At 34.8% G+C, this 23,477-nt stretch overlaps 1 protein-coding gene across 1 annotated transcript in view; it reads right to left on the bottom strand.

Annotated features, from left to right (window-relative positions):
* LOC135696566 (uncharacterized) overlaps nt 1-22,676 on the bottom strand; it is a 173,096-nt gene extending 150,420 nt beyond the window's left edge. The window contains exons 1-2 of the mRNA XM_089114301.1: nt 22,570-22,676; nt 21,204-21,252 (exon numbers count right to left, since the gene is read on the bottom strand). Of these exons, the coding sequence (XP_088970427.1) occupies nt 21,204-21,218 (15 nt within the window). The 5' untranslated portion in view covers nt 21,219-21,252; nt 22,570-22,676. The remainder of the gene's footprint in view (nt 1-21,203; nt 21,253-22,569) is intronic.
* Nucleotides 22,677-23,477: the final 801 nt, after the last annotated feature.

Raw genomic sequence — 23,477 nt, 5'->3', positions numbered from 1 at the left:
AATCGGAGCCAAATGGAACATTGTTAAAATTGCATAAAATTTAGACATTTTCAACAAACTCTACACGTTCAGTTTTACAATTTTTAGTTTAGGTTATTTTTTTTATTTATCAATTTAAATAAGTAAAAAATGTCGATCAATTAAACATGAACATTATGGAAAATGGCTCAATCGTAGCCAAATAGAAAATGTTCAGATCGTATAAAATTTAGACATTTTCAACAAACACTCCAAAATCTGTGTTACCTTCCTAGTTCAACTTATAGTTTTATACTCAATTGTAACCGAATAGAAAAATTGTTGAAATAGTATAAAACTTAGACATTTTCAGCAAACTATATGAAATCAGTGTTACCTTCTTAGTTCAACTGATAGTTTGATATTTATCAACTGACTAAATTTATAAATGTCAATCAATCTAAAGATGAACATTAAGGGGGATCGCTGAATCAAAGCTACACAAAAAATTGTTGAAATCGTACAAAGTTAGACATTTTCACTTAACTATCCAAAATCAGTTTTACTTTCTTGAATCATTTTATAATTTCATATTTATCAATTGAATAATGTTATAAACGTCGATCAATCTAAGGATGAGCATTATGGAGGATTGCTCATGTCGCTGCTAAACAAAAATTATCGGCCATGTTTAAATGCAACACAAGCTTTGTGTATAGCAAGCACAAGAAGCAGATATATCAGGAATTCAAGTGTGAGATTGACAGAGTATAACAAAGCATATGTTCGAGACGTGAAATAAGGCTCTAAGAGTAACCAATTTTTTATTTACCGGTAACAGTTTACAGTTTTACTGTGTAAACCAAGGATTTCACAGATAATAAATCTTTATAATAACATGGCTGTACTCTGTCTAACGGAAATTTGGTAAGCTTTTCGTAGCTCTCTGTTTTGGCTGTCTTTCATGGCAAAGCATTCTTGCCTCACCCTCTTTACAATGATATGATTGGTTGATGAAAACCACCCTCCAGCTTGATTGAGAGGATCCAATATTGCTAGTAAAATACCGTTTATTCTAATTTGTTAGTTTCAAACAATCCCACTGCCACATATAAAAATGAACTTCGCAAATAAGCACCCAGTTCCTCCTGACACTCGCACACAACGCTGTCAGAATGATATCCCAAAGGAGACAAAGGGATATGGTGGGGGCTAGCCCTTACTCTGACTTGTGGTGCCGGTCTGCGTCCATTGACGTTGCACACAACGCTTGTCAGATAGAGGGTATTCCTAGGAGACAAAGGGATACCTTCGTTGGCTAGCCCCCGACGAGGAACCTTTTTTTGGCTTTCAAGGCAGAGTGATATAGGTCTCACAGGATATTTAACTACATAGCAGAAATATTAGCTTTATTCAATTTGTAAATATCCTCCATGCTTAAAAAATCATTAGTTTTCACAAATTCAAAGGAATAGCTGATAAGATCTGAACAAGGGGCATGAGGTCAATGAATGATCTTTTTCCCAATTCTTATTCCACAGTATCTATTTGCAATATAGAATTGATAGTTTCAGATCATTTGTAATGGCAGTCTTTTGCTAACAAATTCAACAGTCCGATACCCGGAATAATTTGAAATGATAGACTTAGTAGTAAATATAAATTGTGTTACAACGCCATTTTTTGTCATTATTAAATGATACCCAGCATCCCAGCCCCCTTTTGTCAGTCCCAATTGTCTATTACAAACAGTGCACAAAACAGAATAAAATTGCAATTTATTGCCACTGCTTCTAACATTCTAAATCTAACCTTCTTCTGAAGCCAGACTATTGACCCCAGACATAAATAAGATATTATATCCAAAAAACATAAAAATTCTTTCAAACAAACATTCTTTTGATAGCAAAGACTTAAATTTTTGCTACAAAATATCCATTAGACCTAACTGAGAAGGGGAAATATGATGTGTATGCAAAATTCAAAGGGGTCAAAGAGAAAAAGAAAATAATTTCAAGGTGCTATATTTTAGACTGAAAACATAATGGTATTTTGGTTTGATTGTAAGTTGGAAAGTACTTTAAAGGTCGAGAATGAGCTGGAATTCTTGTTAGACAGAATGTCTGCTGGTTTGATCATTCTGGCTGGAAAAACGTTTGAAAAATGTTGAAGATGCCAACTGCACAATCATCCTGAATTTTCGTCATAATGTCAATGTATCAGCAATGGACTTCAATTTTCAGACATGTTTCATTGCTGGTAATGAGAATAGTGAGCATACACCCTATGAGGATAGTCGAGGAAATGTAAAAGGGTGATTCTTGGGTTCATATCTTATCCAAACATAGGTATAAAGATATGTCGCAAAATATTTGTGGATTGGTGATGCACCTATTGAAAGATATCTAACGATAAAAGTACGGAGACCTGACTATGAGTTGCATAGATATAATTGGTAAATGGTGGACCTAGAAGTGATGTAGCAACAGACAATATTCTAAGGTATTCATCACTGCACAAATACATAAATTTTGCAATTCAAACTAGTATCGCAATTGGCAGTAAAGCATTAGTCCGAGTACCGTTTTGCCGATAGGGTTGTTATGCTTTTCATCAACAAACTAATACCCCAAAATTAAGGGTAGATTTCATGCAGCAAAATTAAGGGTAGATTTCATATAACTAATGTACCCATCTATATGTACCCATTCCTTTTCTTGAAGAGCTTTAAAGGTCGACCCTTAATCGACCCCCACCTCTTTTTCAAAATTTATTAGCTGGAAGTAAATGAACTTGGACTGATCATCATAGCACCACCTAATGAGAGAGGGATGGGTAGAGGTACACTTTAGGCTTCAGTATTGAAGATACAGCGCAGCTGATTAGCTGAAGTTCACTTAGAAGTAGCTGAAGCTCTCGTAACTGAATACAAAAAAGACAAACTTATGCTTACTACGATAAAAATGATTGTGCCAACTCGCTATTGCCTATTAGATATAAAATGTGATAAATTTGCTTCATGATTTATTGAAACATACCAGCGAAAGAAGACACTAGCAAACATAAATAAATATATCACACATGAAAACAGATTTCCCAAGAAAAATCGATTGGAACTTTTTGTAACTGAATCAAGTGCTCCTTTAGTAAACTTTAAGCGAGAAACCGATTTCTTGGTAAATTTGGGGAACTTGTAGGCTTTGAGCGGGTGAGAATGATATAAGAAATGTCCGTGTATCCATTGCGTGTATCCATTATCCATTGCAAAAATTTAGTCTCAGCACACAACAGACCTAAAACTAGTTCAACAAGCCGTCTTATGCGCAAGACAATATGCCAACCCCTAGGTATATATCAATATCAGCTAGTTTTTAAAAGTTACAACATTTTTGATTAAACAAATTGCACTTTTTGTTTAGTTGGTGGCTGTTTCATACATTTTGATTACTAATGAAAACAATTAGAAAATTTCACGCTGCATGAATTCAGACTCATTGCTGCACATTTTCCATTCATCATTGCACAAATTGATCATCACTGCACCTTATAATATTGCCTGTGTAGCACTTTATTCAAACGATTAAAAATTGAACACAAAACACAATGTCAATGTAAGAGTTTTCGCATGTTGCTGTCTTGAAAATATTTTGTGATTTCCTATGCCTGTGTTAATTGAAATGTTTATGCTCCCTTTTCACTCCCAAGCCCCATATGTTTCAAGATATCAAAATAATTATAAATGAATTAGTACCTCAATTGATAGAACAGCCTTAATCAATCCAAGCCATGTCAAACCAAATGTTGTCCTAAGTTCATCTTTCTGCGAGCATGAAGTATTTCCGAATAAAGCCAGAGAAAGGCACTTTCAGAAATTTAGCAAAATGATCTTATGAGACCTTTCTAAAAGTTCTTCAGTCATAATTCAAGTGTTGAAGAGAGGGCATCGAAAGTCACAAGCTTCAATGAGTGTCGAGAAAAATTTTTTAGAGAATAAATAAATACAAAATCAGGGAAAGGGCGGAGAGGCAGAACAACCAGTGACGGACTCAAATGTCGAAGAGATACCAACGAAAATCAGAACCTTCAATGAGTGTTGAGAAAGATTCTTTAAGGAATAAATAAAAAAAATCAGGGAAAAGGGCAAAAAGAAAGAACAACAAGGGACGGTCTCATCTTTTTAAGAGACACCAAAGAAACTCGCAAACTTCAATTGATGTTGGAAAGGTTTTTTATGGAATGGATTAAAAGATAAATCAGGGAAAAGGGCAAAATGGAAGAACAACGAAAGACGGTCTCAAGTTTTTAAGAGACACCAAAGAAACTCGCAAACTTCAATGAATGTTGACAAAGGTTTTTTGTGGAATGGATAAAAAGATAAATCAGGGAAAAGGGCAAAGTGGAAGAACAACAAAAGACGGTATCAAGTTTTTAAGAGACACCAAAGAAACTCGCAAACTTCAATGAATGTTGAGAAAGGTTTTTTATGGAATGGATAAAAAGATAAGTCAGGGAAAAGGGCAAAGTGGAAGAACAACAAAAGACGGTCTCAAGTTTTTAAGAGACACCAAAGAAACTCGTAAACTTCAATGAATGTTGACAAAGGTTTTTTGTGGAATGGATAAAAAGATAAATCAGGGAAAAGGGCAAAGTGGAAGAACAACAAAAGACGGTCTCGAGTTTTTAAGAGACACCAAAGAAACTCGTAAACTTCAATGAATGTTGACAAAGGTTTTTTATGGAATGTATAAAAAGATAAATCAGGGAAAAGGGCAAAATGGAAGAACAACGAAAGACGGTCTCAAATTTTTAAGAGACACCAAAGAAACTCGCAAACTTCAATGAATGTTGACAAAGGTTTTTTATGGAATGGATAAAAAGATAAATCAGGGAAAAGGGCAAAGTGGAAGAACAACAAAAGACGGTATCAAGTTTTTAAGAGACACCAAAGAAACTCGTAAACTTCAATGAATGTTGACAAAGGTTTTTTGTGGAATGGATAAAAAGGTAAATCAGGGAAAAGGGCAAAGTGGAAGAACAACAAAAGACGGTCTCGAGTTTTTAAGAGACACCAAAGAAACTCGCAAACTTCAATGAATGTTGAGAAAGGTTTTGTATGGAATGGATAAAAAGATAAATCAGGGAAAAGGGCAAAGTGGAAAAACAACAAAAGACGGTCTCGAGTTTTTAAGAGACACCAAAGAAACTCGTAAACTTCAATGAATGTTGAGAAAGGTTTTGTATGGAATGGATAAAAAGATAAATCAGGGAAAAGGGCAAAGTGGAAAAACAACAAAAGACGGTCTCGAGTTTTTAAGAGACACCAAAGAAACTCGCTAACTTCAATGAATGTTGAGGAAGGTTTTTTATGGAAAGGATAAAAGGATAAATCAGGGAAAAGGGCAAAGTGGAAGAACAACAAAAGACGGTCTCGAGTTTTTAAGAGACACCAAAGAAACTCGCTAACTTCAATGAATGTTGAGGAAGGTTTTTTATGGAAAGGATAAAAGGATAAATCAGGGAAAAGGGTTAAGTGGAAAAACAAAAAGGGACGGTCTCAAGTTTCGAAAAGACACCAACGAAAATCAGAAGCTTCAATGAATGTTGAGAAATAATTTTTAGAGAATGAAAAAAACAAATGACGAAAAAGGGCAGAGAGGAAGGAAAACAAGGGACGATCTCAAGTTTTGAAGAGACACCAACGAAAATCAGAAGCTTCAATGAGTGTTGAGAAACACTTTTTAGAGAATAAATAAATAAAAGATCAGGGAAAAAGGCAGAGAGGCAGAACAACAAGGGAGGGACTCAAATGTCGAAGAGAAACCAACGATAATCAGAAGCTACAATGAGTGTTGGGAAAAATTTTTAAGGAATGAAAAAAAGGGGAAAAGGGCAGAAAGGAAGGACAACATAGGATGGTCTCAAGTTTCGAAAAGATACCAATGAAAATCACAAGCTTCAAGGAATGTTGAGAAAGATCTTTTAGTGAATGAATTAAAAAATCAGCGTAAAGGGCAGAGAGGAAGAACAAAAAGGGACGGTCTCAGTTGTCGAAGAGACACCATCGAAAATCACAAGCTTCAATGAATGTTGGGAGAGATTTTTTAGAGAATGAATAAAAAAAATCAAAGAAAAGGTTTCGAGGAAGAACAACAAGGGGCGGTCTCAAGTGTCGGAAAGATACCAATGAAAATCACAAGCTTCAAGGAATGTTGAGAAAGAGTTTTTCAGAATGAATAAAAAAAATCAGCGGAAAGGACAGAGAGTAAGAACAACAAGAGACGGTTTCAATTGTCGAAGAGACACCAAAAAAAATCACAAGCTTCAATGGATGTTGAGAAAGATTTTTTTCAGAATGAATAAAAAAAATCAGCGAAAAGGGCAGAGAGGAAGAACGACAAGAGACGGATTCAAGTGTTGAAGAGACACTAACAAAAATCACAAGCTTCAATGAATGTTGAGAAAGATATTTTAAGGAATGAATAAAAATAATCAGCGAAAAGGGCAGAGAGGAAGAGCAACAAGAGACGGTTTCAAGTGTCGAAGAGACACTAACAAAAACCACAAGCTTCAATGAATGTTGAGAAAGAATTTAAAAGAATAAATAGAAACAAAAATTCAGGGAAAAGGGCAGAGAGAAAAAACAACAAGGGACGGTTTCAAGTGTCGAAAAGATAGCAACGAAAATCACAAGTTTCAAGGAATGTTGGGAAAGATTTTTTAGAGAATGAATTAAAAAAGATCAGCTGAAAGGGCAAAGAGGAAGAACAACAAAAGACGGTTTCAAGTGTCGAAGAGACACCAACAAATATCACAAGCTTCAATGAATGTTGAGAAAGATTTTTTCAGAATGAATAAAAAAAATCAGCGGAAAGGGCAGAGAGAAAGAACAACAAGAGACGGTTTCAATTGTCGAAGAGACACACAAAAAAATCACAAGCTTCAATGAATGTTGAGAAAGATTTTTTTCAGAATGAATAAAAAAAATCAGCGGAAAGGGCAGAGAGGAAGAACAACAAGAGACGGATTCAAGTGTTGAAGAGACACTAACAAAAATCGGAAGCTTCAATGAATGTTGAGAAAGATTTTTTAAGGACTGAATAAAAATAATCAGCGAAAAGAGCAGAGAGGAAAAGCAACAGGAGACGGATTCAAGTGTTGAAGAGACACTAACAAAAATCGGAAGCTTCAATGAATGTAGAGAAAGATTTTTTAAGGACTGAATAAAAATAATCAGCGAAAAGAGCAGAGAGGAAAAGCAACAACAGACGGTTTCAAGTGTCGAAGAGACACTAACAAAAATCGGAAGCTTCAATGAATGTTGAGAAAGATTTTTTAAGGACTGAATAAAAATAATCAGCGAAAAGAGCAGAGAGGAAAAGCAACAAGAGACGTATTCAAGTGTTGAAGAGACACTAACAAAAACCACAAGCTTCAATGAATGTTGAGAAAGATTTTTTAAGGACTGAATAAAAATAATCAGCGAAACGAGCAGAGAGGAAAAGCAACAACAGACGGTTTCAAGTGTCGAAGAGACACTAACAAAAACCACAAGCTTCAATGAATGTTGAGAAAGATTTTTAAAGAATAAATAGAAACAAAAATTCAGGGAAAAGGGCAGAGAGAAAGAACAACAAGGGACGGTTTCAGGTGTCGAAAAGATAGCCACGAAAATCACAAGTTTCAAGGAATGTTGGGAAAGATTTTTTAGAGAATGAATTAAAAAAGATCAGCTGGAAGGGCAAAGATGAAGAGCAACAAAAGACGGTTTCAAGTGTCGAAGAGACACCAACAAATATCACAAGCTTCAATGAATGTTGAGAAAGATTTTTTCAGAATGAAGAAAAAAAATCAGCGGAAAGGGCAGAGAGTAAGAACAACAAGAGACGGTTTCAATTGTCGAAGAGACACCAAAAAAAATCACAAGCTTCAATGGATGTTGAGAAAGATATTTTAAGGAATGAATAAAAATAATCAGCGAAAAGGGCAGAGAGGAAGAGCAACAAGAGACGGTTTCAAGTGTCGAAGAGACACTAAAAAAAATCACAAGCTTCATTGAATGTTGAGAAAGATTTTAAAAGAATAAATAGAAACAAAAATTCAGGGAAAAGGGCAGAGAGAAAAAACAACAAGGGACGGTTTCAAGTGTCGAAGAGACACCAACAAATATCACAAGCTTCAATGAATGTTGAAAAAGATTTTTTCAGAATAAATAAAAAAAATCAGCGGAAAGGGCAGAGAGGAAGAACAACAAGAGACGGATTCAAGTGTTGAAGAGACACTAACAAAAATCGGAAGCTTCAATGAATGTTGAGAAAGATTTTTTAGAGAATGAATTAAAAAAGATCAGCTGAAAGGGCAAAGAGGAAGAACAACAAGAGACGGATTCAAGTGTTGAAGAGACACTAACAAAAACCACAAGCTTCAATGAATATTGAGAAAGATTTTTTAAAGAATGAATAAAAATAATCAGCGAAAAAGGCAGAGAGGAAGAGCAACAAGAGACGGTTTCAAGTGTCGAAGAGACACTAACAAAAACCACAAGCTTCAATGAATGTTGAGAAAGATTTTTTAAAGAATGAATAAAAATAATCAGCGAAAAAGGCAGAGAGGAAGAGCAACAAGAGACGGTTTCAAGTGTCGAAGAGACACTAACAAAAACCACAAGCTTCAATGAATGTTGAGAAAGATTTTTAAAGAATAAATAGAAACAAAAATTCAGGGAAAAGGGCAGAGAGAAGGAACAACAAGGGACGGTTTCAGGTGTCAAAAAGATAGCCACGAAAATCACAAGTTTCAAGGAATGTTGGGAAAGATTTTTTAGAGAATGAATTAAAAAAGAGCAGCTGAAAGGGCAAAGAGGAAGAACAACAAAAGACGGTTTCAAGTGTCGAAGAGACACTAACAAAAACCACATGCTTCAATGAATGTTGAGAAAGATTTTTTAAGGACTGAATAAAAATAATCAACGAAAAGAGCAGAGAGGAAAAGCAACAAGAGACGGATTCAAGTGTTGAAGAGACACTAACAAAAATCACAAGCTTCAATGAATGTTGAGAAAGATTTTTTAAAGAATGAATAAAAATAATCAGCAAAAAAGGCAGAGAGGAAGAGCAACAAGAGACGGTTTCAAGTGTCGAAGAGACACTACCAAAAACCACAAGCTTCAATGAATGTTGAGAAAGATTTTTAAAGAATAAATAGGAACAAAAATTCAGGGAAAAAGGCAGAGAGAAGGAACAACAAGGGACGGTTTCAGGTGTCGAAAAGATAGCCACGAAAATCACAAGTTTCAAGGAATGTTGAGAAAGATTTTTTAGAGAATGAGTTAAAAAAGATCAGCGGAAAGGGCAAAGAGAAAGAACAACAAGAGACGGTTTCAAGTGTCGAAGAGACACCAACAAAAATCACAAGCTTCAATGAATGTTGAGAAAGATTTTTCAAGGAATGAATAAAAATAATCAGCGAAAAGGGCAGAGAGGGAAAACAACAAGAGACGGATTCAAGTGTTGAAGAGAAACTAACAAAAAGCACAAGCTTCAATGAATGTTGAGAAAGATTTTTTAAGGAATGAATAAAAATAATCAGCGAAAAGGGCAAAGAGGAAGAACAACAAAAGACGGTTTCAAGTGTCGAAGAGACACCAACAAATATCACAAGCTTCAATGAATGTTGAGAAATAATTTTTTCAGAATGAATAAATAAAATCAGCGGAAAGAGCAGAGAGTAAGAACAACAAGAGACGGTTTCAATTGTCGAAGAGACACCAAAAAAAATCACAAGCTTCAATGAATGTTGAGAAAGATTTTTTAAGGAATAAATAAAAATAATCAGCGAAAAGGGCAGAGAGGGAGAACAACAAGAGACGGATTCAATTGTGTAAAAGAGACACTAACAAAAACCACAAGCTTCAAGGAATGTTGAGAAAGATTTTTTAAAGAATGAATAAAAATAATCAGCGAAAAGGGCAGAGAGGGAGAACAACAAGAGATTGATTCAAGTGTTGAAGAGACACTAACAAAAATCACAAGCTTCAATGAATGTTGAGAAAGATTTTTTAAGGAATGAATAAAAATAATCAGCGAAGAGGGCAGAGAGGAAGAATAACAAGAGACGGATTCAAGTGTTGAAGAGACACTAACAAAAATCACAAGCTTCAATGAATGTTGAGAAAGATTTTTTAAGGAATGAATAAAAATGATCAGCGGAAAGGGCAGAGAGGAAGAACACAAAGAGACGGATTCAAGTGTTGAAGAGACACTAACAAAAATCACAAGCTTCAATGAAGGTTGAGAAAGATTTTTTAAGGAATGAATAAAAATAATCAGCGAAAAGGGCAGAGAGGAAGAACAACAAGAGACGGTTTCAAGTGTCGAAAGAGACACTAACAAAAATCACAAGCTTCAATGAATGTTGGGAAAGATTTTTAGAGAATAAATAGAAACAAAAATTCAGGGAAAAGGGCAGAGAGAAAGAACAACAAGGGACGGTTTCAAGTGTCGAAGAGACACCAAAAAAATCACAAGCTTCAATGAATGCTGAGAAAGATTTTTTAAGGAATGAATAAAAATAATCAGCGAAAAGGGCAGAGAGGAAGAACAACAAGAGACGGTTTCAAGTGTCGAAAGAGACACTAACAAAAATCACAAGCTTCAATGAATGTTGGGAAAGATTTTTAGAGAATAAATAGAAACAAAAATTCAGGGAAAAGGGCAGAGAGAAAGAACAACAAGGGACGGTTTCAAGTGTCGAAGAGACACCAAAAAAATCACAAGCTTCAATGAATGCTGAGAAAGATTTTTTAAGGAATGAATAAAAATAATCAGCGAAAAGGGCAGAGAGGAAGAACAACAAGAGACGGTTTCAAGTGTCGAAAAGACAGCCACGAAAATCACAAGTTTCAAGGAATTTTGAGAAAGATTTTTTAGAGAATGAATTAAAAAAGATCAGCGGAAAGGGCAAAGAGGAAGAACAATAAGAGACGGTTTCAATTGTCGAAGAGACACCAAAAAAAATCACAAGCTTCAATGGATGTTGAGAAAGATTTTTTTCAGAATGAATAAAAATAATCAACGGAAAGGGCAGAGAGGAAGAACAACAAGAGACGGATTCAAGTGTTGAAGAGACACTAACAAAAATCACAAGCTTCAATGGATGTTGAGAAAGATTTTTTAAGGACTGAATAAAAATAATCAACGAAAAGAGGAGAGAGGAAAAGCAACAAGAGACGGATTCAAGTGTTGAAGAGACACTAACAAAAATCACAAGCTTCAATGAATGTTGAGAAAGATTTTTTAAAGAATGAATAAAAATAATCAGCGAAAAAGGCAGAGAGGAAGAGCAACAAGAGACGGTTTCAAGTGTCGAAGAGACACTATCAAAAACCACAAGCTTCAATGAATGTTGAGAAAGATTTTTAAAGAATAAATAGAAACAAAAATTCAGGGAAAAGGGCAGAGAGAAGGAACAACAAGGGAGGGTTTCAGGTGTCGAAAAGATAGCCACGAAAATCACAAGTTTCAAGGAATGTTGGGAAAGATTTTTTAGAGAATGAATTAAAAAAGAGCAGCTGAAAGGGCAAAGAGGAAGAACAACAAAAGACGGTTTCAAGTGTCGAAGAGACACTAACAAAAACCACATGCTTCAATGAATGTTGAGAAAGATTTTTAAAGAATAAATAGAAACAAAAATTCAGGGAAAAGGGCAGAGAGAAAGAACAACATGGGACGGTTTCAGGTGTCGAAAAGATAGCCACGAAAATCACAAGTTTCAAGGAATATTGAGAAAGATTTTTTAGAGAATGAATGAAAAAAGATCAGCGGAAAGGGCAAAGAGGAAGAACAACAAAAGACGGTTTCAAGTGTCGAAGAGACACTAACAAAAACCACATGCTTCAATGAATGTTGAGAAAGAGTTTTTAAGGACTGAATAAAAATAATCAACGAAAAGAGCAGAGAGGAAAAGCAACAAGAGACGGATTCAAGTGTTGAAGAGACACTAACAAAAATCACAAGCTTCAATGAATGTTGAGAAAGATTTTTTAAAGAATGAATAAAAATAATCAGCGAAAAAGGCAGAGAGGAAGAGCAACAAGAGACGGTTTCAAGTGTCGAAGAGACACTAACAAAAACCACAAGCTTCAATGAATGTTGAGAAAGATTTTTAAAGAATAAATAGGAACAAAAATTCAGGGAAAAGGGCAGAGAGAAGGAACAACAAGGGACGGTTTCAGGTGTCGAAAAGATAGCCACGAAAATCACAAGTTTCAAGGAATGTTGAGAAAGATTTTTTAGAGAATGAATTAAAAAAGATCAGCGGAAAGGGCAAAGAGAAAGAACAACAAGAGACGGTTTCAAGTGTCGAAGAGACACCAACAAAAATCACAAGCTTCAATGAATGTTGAGAAAGATTTTTCAAGGAATGAATAAAAATAATCAGCGAAAAGGGCAGAGAGGGAAAACAACAAGAGACGGATTCAAGTGTTGAAGAGAAACTAACAAAAAGCACAAGCTTCAATGAATGTTGAGAAAGATTTTTTAAGGAATGAATAAAAATAATCAGCGAAAAGGGCAAAGAGGAAGAACAACAAAAGACGGTTTCAAGTGTCGAAGAGACACCAACAAATATCACAAGCTTCAATGAATGTTGAGAAATAATTTTTTCAGAATGAATAAATAAAATCCGCGGAAAGAGCAGAGAGTAAGAACAACAAGAGACGGTTTCAATTGTCGAAGAGACACCAAAAAAAATCACAAGCTTCAATGAATGTTGAGAAAGATTTTTTAAGGAATGAATAAAAATAATCAGCGAAAAGGGCAGAGAGGGAGAACAACAAGAGACGGATTCAATTGTGTAAAAGAGACACTAACAAAAACCACAAGCTTCAAGGAATGTTGAGAAAGATTTTTTAAAGAATGAATAAAAATAATCAGCGAAAAGGGCAGAGAGGGAGAACAACAAGAGATTGATTCAAGTGTTGAAGAGACACTAACAAAAATCACAAGCTTCAATGAATGTTGAGAAAGATTTTTTAAGGAATGAATAAAAATAATCAGCGAAGAGGGCAGAGAGGAAGAACAACAAGAGACGGATTCAAGTGTTGAAGAGACACTAACAAAAATCACAAGCTTCAATGAATGTTGAGAAAGATTTTTTAAGGAATGAATAAAAATGATCAGCGGAAAGGGCAGAGAGGAAGAACACAAAGAGACGGATTCAAGTGTTGAAGAGACACTAACAAAAATCACAAGCTTCAATGAAGGTTGAGAAAGATTTTTTAAGGAATGAATAAAAATAATCAGCGAAAAGGGCAGAGAGGAAGAACAACAAGAGACGGTTTCAAGTGTCGAAAGAGACACTAACAAAAATCACAAGCTTCAATGAATGTTGGGAAAGATTTTTAGAGAATAAATAGAAACAAAAATTCAGGGAAAAGGGCAGAGAGAAAGAACAACAAGGGACGGTTTCAAGTGTCGAAGAGACACCAAAAAAATCACAAGCTTCAATGAATGCTGAGAAAGATTTTTTAAGGAATGAATAAAAATTATCAGCGAAAAGGGCAGAGAGGAAGAACAACAAGAGACGGTTTCAAGTGTCGAAAGAGACACTAACAAAAATCACAAGCTTCAATGAATGTTGGGAAAGATTTTTAAAGAATAAATAGAAACAAAAATTCAGGGAAATGGGCAGAGAGAAAGAACAACAAGGGACGGTTTCAAGTGTCGAAGAGACACCAAAAAAATCACAAGCTTCAATGAATGTTGAGAAAGATCTTTTTCAGAATGATTAAAAAAAATCAGCGGAAAGGGCAGAGAGGAAGAGCAACTAGAGATTGTCTCAATTGTCGAAGAGACACCAAAAAAAATCACAAGCTTCAATAAATGTTGAGAAAGATTTTTTCAGAATGAAAAAAAAAATCAGCGGAAAGGGCAGAGAGGAAGAACAACAAGAGACGGATTCAAGTGTTGAAGAGACACTAACAAAAATCACAAGCTTCAATGAATGTTGAGAAAGATTTTTTAAGGAATGAATAAAAATAATCAGCGAAAAGAGGAGAGAGGAAGAACAACAAGAGACGGATTCAAGTGTTGAAGAGACACTAACAAAAATCACAAGCTTCAATGACTGTTGAGAAAGATTTTTAAAGAATAAATAGAAACAAAAATTCAGGGAAAAGGGCAGAGAGAAAGAACAACAAGGGACGGTTTCAAGTGTCGAAAAGACAGCCACGAAAATCACAAGTTTCAAGGAATGTTGGGAAAGATTTTTTAGAGAATGAATTAAAAAAGAGCAGCTGAAAGGGCAAAGAGGAAGAGCAACAAAAGACGGTTTCAAGTGTCGAAGAGACACTAACAAAAACCACATGCTTCAATGAATGTTGAGAAAGATTTTTAAAGAATAAATAGAAACAAAAATTCAGGGAAAAGGGCAGAGAGAAAGAACAACATGGGACGGTTTCAGGTGTCGAAAAGATAGCCACGAAAATCACAAGTTTCAAGGAATGTTGAGAAAGATTTTTTAGAGAATGAATGAAAAAAGATCAGCGGAAAGGGCAAAGAGGAAGAACAATAAGAGACGGTTTCAATTGTCGAAGAGACACCAAAAAAAATCACAAGCTTCAATGGATGTTGAGAAAGATTTTTTTCAGAATGAATAAAAATAATCAACGGAAAGGGCAGAGAGGAAGAACAACAAGAGACGGATTCAAGTGTTGAAGAGACACTAACAAAAATCACAAGCTTCAATGGATGTTGAGAAAGATTTTTTAAGGACTGAATAAAAATAATCAACGAAAAGAGCAGAGAGGAAAAGCAACAAGAGACGGATTCAAGTGTTGAAGAGACACTAACAAAAATCACAAGCTTCAATGAATGTTGAGAAAGATTTTTTAAAGAATGAATAAAAATAATCAGCGAAAAAGGCAGAGAGGAAGGGCAACAAGAGACGGTTTCAAGTGTCGAAGAGACACTAACAAAAACCACAAGCTTCAATGAATGTTGAGAAAGATTTTTAAAGAATAAATAGAAACAAAAATTCAGGGAAAAGGGCAGAGAGAAGGAACAACAAGGGACGGTTTCAGGTGTCGAAAAGATAGCCACGAAAATCACAAGTTTCAAGGAATGTTGGAAAAGATTTTTTAGAGAATGAATTAAAAAAGAGCAGCTGAAAGGGCAAAGAGGAAGAGCAACAAAAGACGGTTTCAAGTGTCGAAGAGACACTAACAAAAACCACATGCTTCAATGAATGTTGAGAAAGATTTTTAAAGAATAAAAAGAAATAAAAATTCAGGGAAAAGGGCAGAGAGAAAGAACAACATGGGACGGTTTCAGGTGTCGAAAAGATAGCCACGAAAATCACAAGTTTCAAGGAATGTTGAGAAAGATTTTTTAGAGAATGAATTAAAAAAAATCAGCGGAAAGGGCAAAGAGGAAGAACAACAAGAGACGATTTCAAGTGTTGAAGAGACACTAACAAAAATCACAAGCTTCAATGAATGTTGAAAAAGATTTTTTAAAGAATGAATAAAAATAATCAGCGAAAAAGGCAGAGAGGAAGAGCAACAAGAGACGGTTTCAAGTGTCGAAGAGACACTAACAAAAATCACAAGCTTCAATGAATGTTGAGAAAGATTTTTTAAGGAATGAATAAAAATAATCAGCGAAAAGAGGAGAGAGGAAGAACAACAAGAGACGGATTCAAGTGTTGAAGAGACACTAACAAAAATCACAAGCTTCAATGACTGTTGAGAAAGATTTTTAAAGAATAAATAGAAACAAAAATTCAGGGAAAAGGGCAGAGAGAAAGAACAACAAGGGACGGTTTCAAGTGTCGAAAAGACAGCCACGAAAATCACAAGTTTCAAGGAATTTTGAGAAAGATTTTTTAGAGAATGAATTAAAAAAGATCAGCGGAAAGGGCAAAGAGGAAGAACAATAAGAGACGGTTTCAATTGTCGAAGAGACACCAAAAAAAATCACAAGCTTCAATGGATGTTGAGAAAGATTTTTTTCAGAATGAATAAAAATAATCAACGGAAAGGGCAGAGAGGAAGAACAACAAGAGACGGATTCAAGTGTTGAAGAGACACTAACAAAAATCACAAGCTTCAATGGATGTTGAGAAAGATTTTTTAAGGACTGAATAAAAATAATCAACGAAAAGAGCAGAGAGGAAAAGCAACAAGAGACGGATTCAAAAGTTGAAGAGACACTAACAAAAATCACAAGCTTCAATGAATGTTGAGAAAGATTTTTTAAAGAATGAATAAAAATAATCAGCGAAAAAGGCAGAGAGGAAGAGCAACAAGAGACGGTTTCAAGTGTCGAAGAGACACTAACAAAAACCACAAGCTTCAATGAATGTTGAGAAAGATTTTTTAAAGAATGAATAAAAATAATCAGCGAAAAAGGCAGAGAGGAAGAGCAACAAGAGACGGTTTCAAGTGTCGAAGAGACACTAACAAAAACCACAAGCTTCAATGAATGTTGAGAAAGATTTTTAAAGAATAAATAGAAACAAAAATTCAGGGAAAAGGGCAGAGAGAAGGAACAACAAGGGACGGTTTCAGGTGTCGAAAAGATAGCCACGAAAATCACAAGTTTCAAGGAATGTTGGAAAAGATTTTTTAGAGAATGAATTAAAAAAGAGCAGCTGAAAGGGCAAAGAGGAAGAACAACAAAAGACGGTTTCAAGTGTCGAAGAGACACTAACAAAAACCACATGCTTCAATGAATGTTGAGAAAGATTTTTAAAGAATAAATAGAAACAAAAATTCAGGGAAAAGGGCAGAGAGAAAGAACAACATGGGACGGTTTCAGGTGTCGAAAAGATAGCCACGAAAATCACAAGTTTCAAGGAATGTTGAGAAAGATTTTTTAGAGAATGAATTAAAAAAAAATCAGCGGAAAGGGCAAAGAGGAAGAACAACAAGAGACGATTTCAAGTGTTGAAGAGACACTAACAAAAATCACAAGCTTCAATGAATGTTGAAAAAGATTTTTTAAAGAATGAATAAAAATAATCAGCGAAAAAGGCAGAGAGGAAGAGCAACAAGAGACGGTTTCAAGTGTCGAAGAGACACTAACAAAAACCACAAGCTTCAAGGAATGTTGAGAAAGATTTTTTAAAGAATGAATAAAAATAAACGGCGAAAAAGCAGAGAGGAAGAGCAACAAGAGACGGTTTCAAGTGTCGAAGAGACACTAACAAAAACCACAAGTTTCAATGAATGTTGAGAATTATTTTTAAAGAATAAATAGAAACAAAAATTCAGTGAAAAGGGCAGAGAGAAAGAACAACAAGGGACGGTTTCAGGAGTCGAAAAGATAGCCACGAAAATCACAAGTTTCAAGGAATGTTGAGAAAGATTTTTTAGAGAATGAATTAAAAAAGATCAGCGGAAAGGGCAAAGAGAAAGAACAACAAGAGACGGTTTCAAGTGTCGAAGAGACACCAACAAAAATCACAAGCTTCAATGAATGTTGAGAAAGATTTTTTAAGGAATGAATAAAAATAATCAGCGAAAAGGGCAGAGAGGGAGAACAACAAGAGACGGATTCAAGTGTTGAAGAGAAACTAACAAAAACCACAAGCTTCAATGAATGTTGAGAAAGATTTTTTAAGGAATGAATAAAAATAATCAGCGAAAAGGGCAGAGAGGAAGAACAACAAGAGACGGTTTCAAGTGTCGAAAGAGACACTAACAAAAATCACAAGCTTCAATGAATGTTGGGAAAGATTTTTAAAGAATAAATAGAAACAAAAATTCAGGGAAATGGGCAGAGAGAAAGAACAACAAGGGACGGTTTCAAGTGTCGAAGAGACACCAAAAAAATCACAAGCTTCAATGAATGTTGAGAAAGATCTTTTTCAGAATGATTAAAAAAAATCAGCGGAAAGGGCAGAGAGGAAGAGCAACTATAGATTGTCTCAATTGTCGAAGAGACACCAAAAAAAATCACAAGCTTCAATGAATGTTGAGAAAGATTTTTTAAGGACTGAGTAAAAATAATCAGCGAAAAGGGCAGAGAGGAAGAGCAACAAGAGACGGTTTCAAGTGTCGAAGAGACACCAAAAAAATCACAAGCTTCAATGAATGTTGAGAAAGATCTTTTTCAGAATGAATAAGAAAAATCAGCGGAAAGGGCAGAGAGGAAGAGCAACAAGAGACGGTTTCAATTTTCGAAAGAGACACTAACAAAAATCACAAGCTTCAATGAATGTTGGGAAAGATTTTTAAAGAATAAATAGAAACAAAAATTCAGGGAAAAGGGCAGAGAGAAAGAACAACAAGGGACGGTTTCAAGTGTCGAAGAGACACCAAAAAAATCACAAGCTTCAATGAATGTTGAGAAAGATCTTTTTCAGAATGAATAAAAAAAATCAGCGGAAAGGGCAGAGAGGAAGAGCAACAAGAGACGGTTTCAATTGTCGAAGAGACACCAAAAAAAGTCACAAGCTTCAATGAATATAGAGAAAGATTTTTTCAGAATGAAAAAAAAATCAGCGGAAAAGGCTGAGAGGAAGAACAACAAGAGACGGTTTCAATTGTCGAAGAGACACCAAAAAAAATCACAAGCTTCAATGAATGTTGAGAGAGATTTTTTCAGAATGAGAAAAAAAAAACAGCGGAAAGGGCAGAGAGGAAGAGCAACAAGAGACGGTTTCAATTGTCGAAGAGACACTAACAAAAATCACAAGCTTCAATGAATGTTGAGAAAGATTTTTTAAGAAATGAATAAAAATAATCAGCGAAAAGAGCAGAGAGGAAGAACAACAATAGACGGATTCAAGTGTTGAAGAGACACTAACAAAAATCGGAAGCTTCAATGAATGTTGAGAAAGATTTTTTAAAGAATGAATAAAAATAATCAGCGAAAAGGGCAGAGAGGAAGAGCAACAAGAGACGGTTTCAAGTGTCGAAGAGACACTAACAAAAATCACAAGCTTCAATGAATGTTGACAAAGATTTTTAAAGAATAAATAGAAACAAAAATTCAGGGAAAAGGGCAGAGAGGAAGAACAAGAAGGGACGGTTTAAAGTGTCGAAAAGATAGCAACGAAAATCACAAGTTTCAAGGAATGTTGAGAAAAATTTTTTAGAGAATGAATTAAAAAAGATCAGAGGAAAGGGCAAAGAGGAAGAACAACAAAAGACGGTTTAAAGTGTTGAAGAGACACTAACAAAAATCACAAGCTTCAATGAATGTTGAGAAAGATTTTTTTCTTAATTAATAAAAAAATCAGCGGAAATAGCAGAGAGGAAGAACAACAAGAGACGGATTCAAGTGTTGAAGAGACACTAACAAAAATCACAAGCTTCAATGAATGTTGAGAAAAACTTTTTAAGGAATGAATAAAAATATTCAGCGAAAAGGGCAGAGAGGAAGAACAACAAGAGACGGCTTCAAGTGTTGAAGAGACACTAACAAAAATCACAAGCTTCAATGAATGTTGAGAAAGATTTTTTAAGGAATGAATAAAAATAATCAGCGAAAAGGGCAGAGAGGAAGAACAACAAGAGACGGATTCAAGTGTTGAAGAGACACTAACAAAAATCACAAGCTTCAATGAATGTTTAGAAAGATTTTTAAAGAATAAATAGAAACAAAAATTCAGGGAAAAGGGCAGAGAGAAAGAACAACAAGGGACGGTTTCAAGTGTCGAAAAGATAGCAACGAAAATCACAAGTTTCAAGGAATGTTGAGAAAGATTTTTTAGAGAATGAATTAAAAAAGATCAGAGGAAAGGGCAAAGAGGAAGAACAACAAGAGACGGTTTCAAGTGTCGAAGAGACACCAACAAAAATCACTAGCTTCAAGGAATGTTGAGAAAGAATTTTTAAAGAATGAATAGAAAAAAAAATCAGGGAAAATGGGAGAGAGAAATAACAACAAGGGACGGTTTCAAGTGTCGAAGAGACACCAACAAAAATCACAAGCTTCAATGAGTGTTAAGAAATATTTTTTAAAGAATAAAGAGAAACAAAAATAAGGGAAAAGGGCAGAGAGAAAGAACAACAAGGGACGGTCTGAAGTGTCGAAAAGATACCAACGAAAATCACAAGCTTCAAGGAATGTTGAGAAAGATTTTTTAGTGAATGAATTAAAAAAATCAGCGTAAAGGGCTGAGAGGAAGAACAATAAGGGACGGTCTCAGTTGTCGAAGAGACACCATCGAAAATCACAAACTTCAATGAGTGTTGAGAAAGATTTTTTTTAAAATGACTAAAAAAAATCAGCGGAAAGGGCAGAGAGGAAGAACAACAAGAGACGGTTTCAAGTGTCGAAGAGACACCAACAAAAATCACAAGCTACAATGAGTGTTAAGAAATTTTTTTTAAAGAATAAAGAGTAACGAAAATAGGGGAAAAGGGCAGAGAGAAAGAACAACAAGGGACGGTCTGAAGTAGCGAAAAGATACCAACGAAAATCACAAGCTTCAAGGAATGTTGAGAAAGATTTTTTAGTGAATGAATTAAAAAATCAGCGTAAAGGGCAGAGAGGAAGAACAACAAGGGACGGTCTCAATTGTCGAAGAGACACCATCGAGAATCACAAACTTCAATGAGTGTTGAGAAAGATTTTTTTAAAAATGATCCAGTCAACGAAAGGCAGAGAGGCAGAACAACAAAGGATGGTCTGAAGTGTTGAAGAGATACTAGCAGATCTTACAAACTTTAATGAGTATGAGGAAGTGGTTTCTAGAGGATAAATCAAAGATTAATTCTGCAAAAAGGAAAAAGGCTCAGAGCAATAATAGATGGTCTAAAGTATCAAAGAGATATCAGCAGATCCCGAAAACCTGAATCAATTTGAAGAAGGGCTTTGTAAAGTATGAATCTAAGATCAAATCAGCGAAATGGGCAGAGGGTCAGATTAAATTAGCAAACCATTAAGTGGTAGAATTTTGCTCTATAATTACGAATAGACAATTTGGAAAATCAGAAAGTTTGTTTGATCTTATGTGAAATTAATGATCATCATAATGAAGATCAACATCGCAACAAGCGAATAAATGAAAAATTAAATCAGCTAACTTAGAAAAGGGTCCTATAGAAGACACTCGTTTGACGTTAAAACGTTAGAAAGACACCACAGTTTGGAAGCCTAAAGCAAAGGTTGGTTCGCGATGCAAATAGCTTTCGGAAATGTAATACTTAAAAGGTTTCTCAAATATTTAGATGAGAAAGACAAAGCAATACCAGTTTATTTTCTACTTTTTTCAAAAGGCATCCAAACAACACTCACCACGTCCCTCGTCATTCATACACAATCTTCCGTAGCCATGTGTTTTGATCTGCAACGGAATTCATTTTTTTAGAGTTTTATCAACAAAAAAAGGTTCTGATAATCACGGAAACCAAGAAAGCTAAAGCAAAAAATATTAAGGAATGTATTCCTGGTTATGTTTTTAAAAAACTAGGAACAAGACGGAGTTTCAGACAATGTACTTGAGGGATTCTTTTTTCTTATATGCCTAGTGCTTTCAATTTTCACAGCAGAATCGCATTGTCAATAGTTTTAAATGTTTTTCTATACTTAAGAAGATTATATATTGACACCAATAACCAATAGTATTAATGAATTAATGTTAACCATTGTTTTGCCGAGATGATAGACAGATTAATCGTCAAAGACATTCATGATCATAATGATACATGCAGATGAGAACATAGAATTCCATCATGTATTCCATTTTCCATAGGTATTAATTTTGGGGGCTATCTGAAACCGAATTCTTAAGGACTACATAGCATGCTGAAAAACAAAGATTTTACAAAGATGATGGGATTACAGTCAAGTCAATACCACATAGCAGGGTGGACATTATTCAAGGGCCAGGAGGAGAGACGCTAAAAGTTTAGCTCGCGAGTTAAATGTAAAGCTCATTCAACATAAATAGGTAGAAATAAAGAAAAAAGCGACTGGTTTTCGGAAGGTTCAATATGCCAACGCCTAGAACAAGCTAACTCATTGTTTGGTGCTGAATGCATTTTAGGAATTGTTAGGTGGCTACATTTTTACATTTTTGCCAGAGATTAAAAAATTACTTTTTAGAAATTTTTATTGAAAGAGCTACCAAGCAAGGAACTTTTGTTTGTGTCCAGCAAAAAGGTTTTCATTCTAAAAATTTTCTGGGCCTCTCTCACCAAAGGGGAAGGGGGGGGGGGTAATCATTTATCTTTAGAATAGGGGTGCCTAGGTTACTTTTAGGCTTTAGAATTTGGACAAAGTTTATTAAAGTTCTTCAATATAAAAAACCGTGATTCTATATTGGACAAATAATTTTTACGAAAAAAAAAATTTTCTTTAATTTCCGGTTAGCAGTGGTCTTAGAAATTTAAACGAAAAACAAATTCAATTGTAAAACCCCTTTCTTGGGACCAGGAAATTCTAAAGCAATTTCTTTGGTAAATCAAAATAAGAAAGGTTTTGAAAAAAGTCGAGAAAAATCGCAAACTGCCGTCTAAAGAAAATTTTTTGGAAAGATTTCATGCTAGAGGGACGAAGTGTACACCACGTACACCACGTGCACAGAAGAAGAGAAGGCAAAAGAAATTTGGTTTATAAATAAAAACAAAGTAAAAAATTGCAGTAATTTGATACTTCTTACCTTCATGAAATTATTGGTTATCTTCAGTTGCCGCGAAGGTGATTGTGTAAGATATTTCCACTGGGATAAGTACACTGTTGTCGATAATAATTTTCTTGGAAGCCATGTTGTTTTCAAAGTGAAAAATTTTGTTGGCACATGCCTTGCTGGGCATGATGGGAAGGAAAGTCTCCTCCGTAGGAGAAAAAAAGGAATATTGAAACAAATCGAGTGGTTTGAGGGCAAGTGAAAATTAATCCCACCGAATTTTTTAAGCTGGAAATATTTCCTATCAAAATTTTCAAACGCTAGAAAAATCTCGTTTTTAATTTTAAACTATAATTAAACTATATTAATTTTTGCTAAAACTAGCGTTTGTAAACGAAAATCTCTTAGAATTCTTAACAAAATTTGGGAAAACTTCACATGATGTCACGAGACAATGTATCTCAGATGTTTTTTTGAGGTCTAGGGCAAAGTTTCAGTCTTGACCCCCATATTGAAGCTTTACAAACAGGTAAAAACACCCCTTTGTTCTTGAATAACCTTTGAAAGTGTGAAAACAAACTAGAACCTTTGAAATGTAAATTGACACCATTATTAACTTAATACCGGATGAAGACTATCTAAAAATTAACAAGACTATTTGTAACAAATCAGAACAGAATCCAATTGAAAACAATGTCTTCTATTTAATGCATAGTTTTTGAATTTTAATTACAAGTTCTTGCTCTGATGTTATTTTCCCTGATAATTTCCAAAGCTATTATTTGCATAAAACATGACGAGACATTCTTTAAGAATAAGAAAAAAATTCCAACCATCAAGATGATCAAAATGTTTTAAAGATAGCAGTGATGGTGACACAGACTCGGATTCACAATTTATTCAGTCCTGCAAGATAAAAGGCTTTTTTGTCTTTTTTGTAT

This window comes from Rhopilema esculentum, chromosome 20 (assembly GCF_057945365.1).
Source record: "Rhopilema esculentum isolate cy_ngs chromosome 20, ASM5794536v1, whole genome shotgun sequence".
Classification (NCBI taxonomy): Eukaryota; Metazoa; Cnidaria; class Scyphozoa; order Rhizostomeae; family Rhizostomatidae; genus Rhopilema; species Rhopilema esculentum.
The sequence above is the reverse complement of the archived record's forward strand: the minus strand, read 5'-3'. Positions and strand labels throughout refer to the sequence as shown.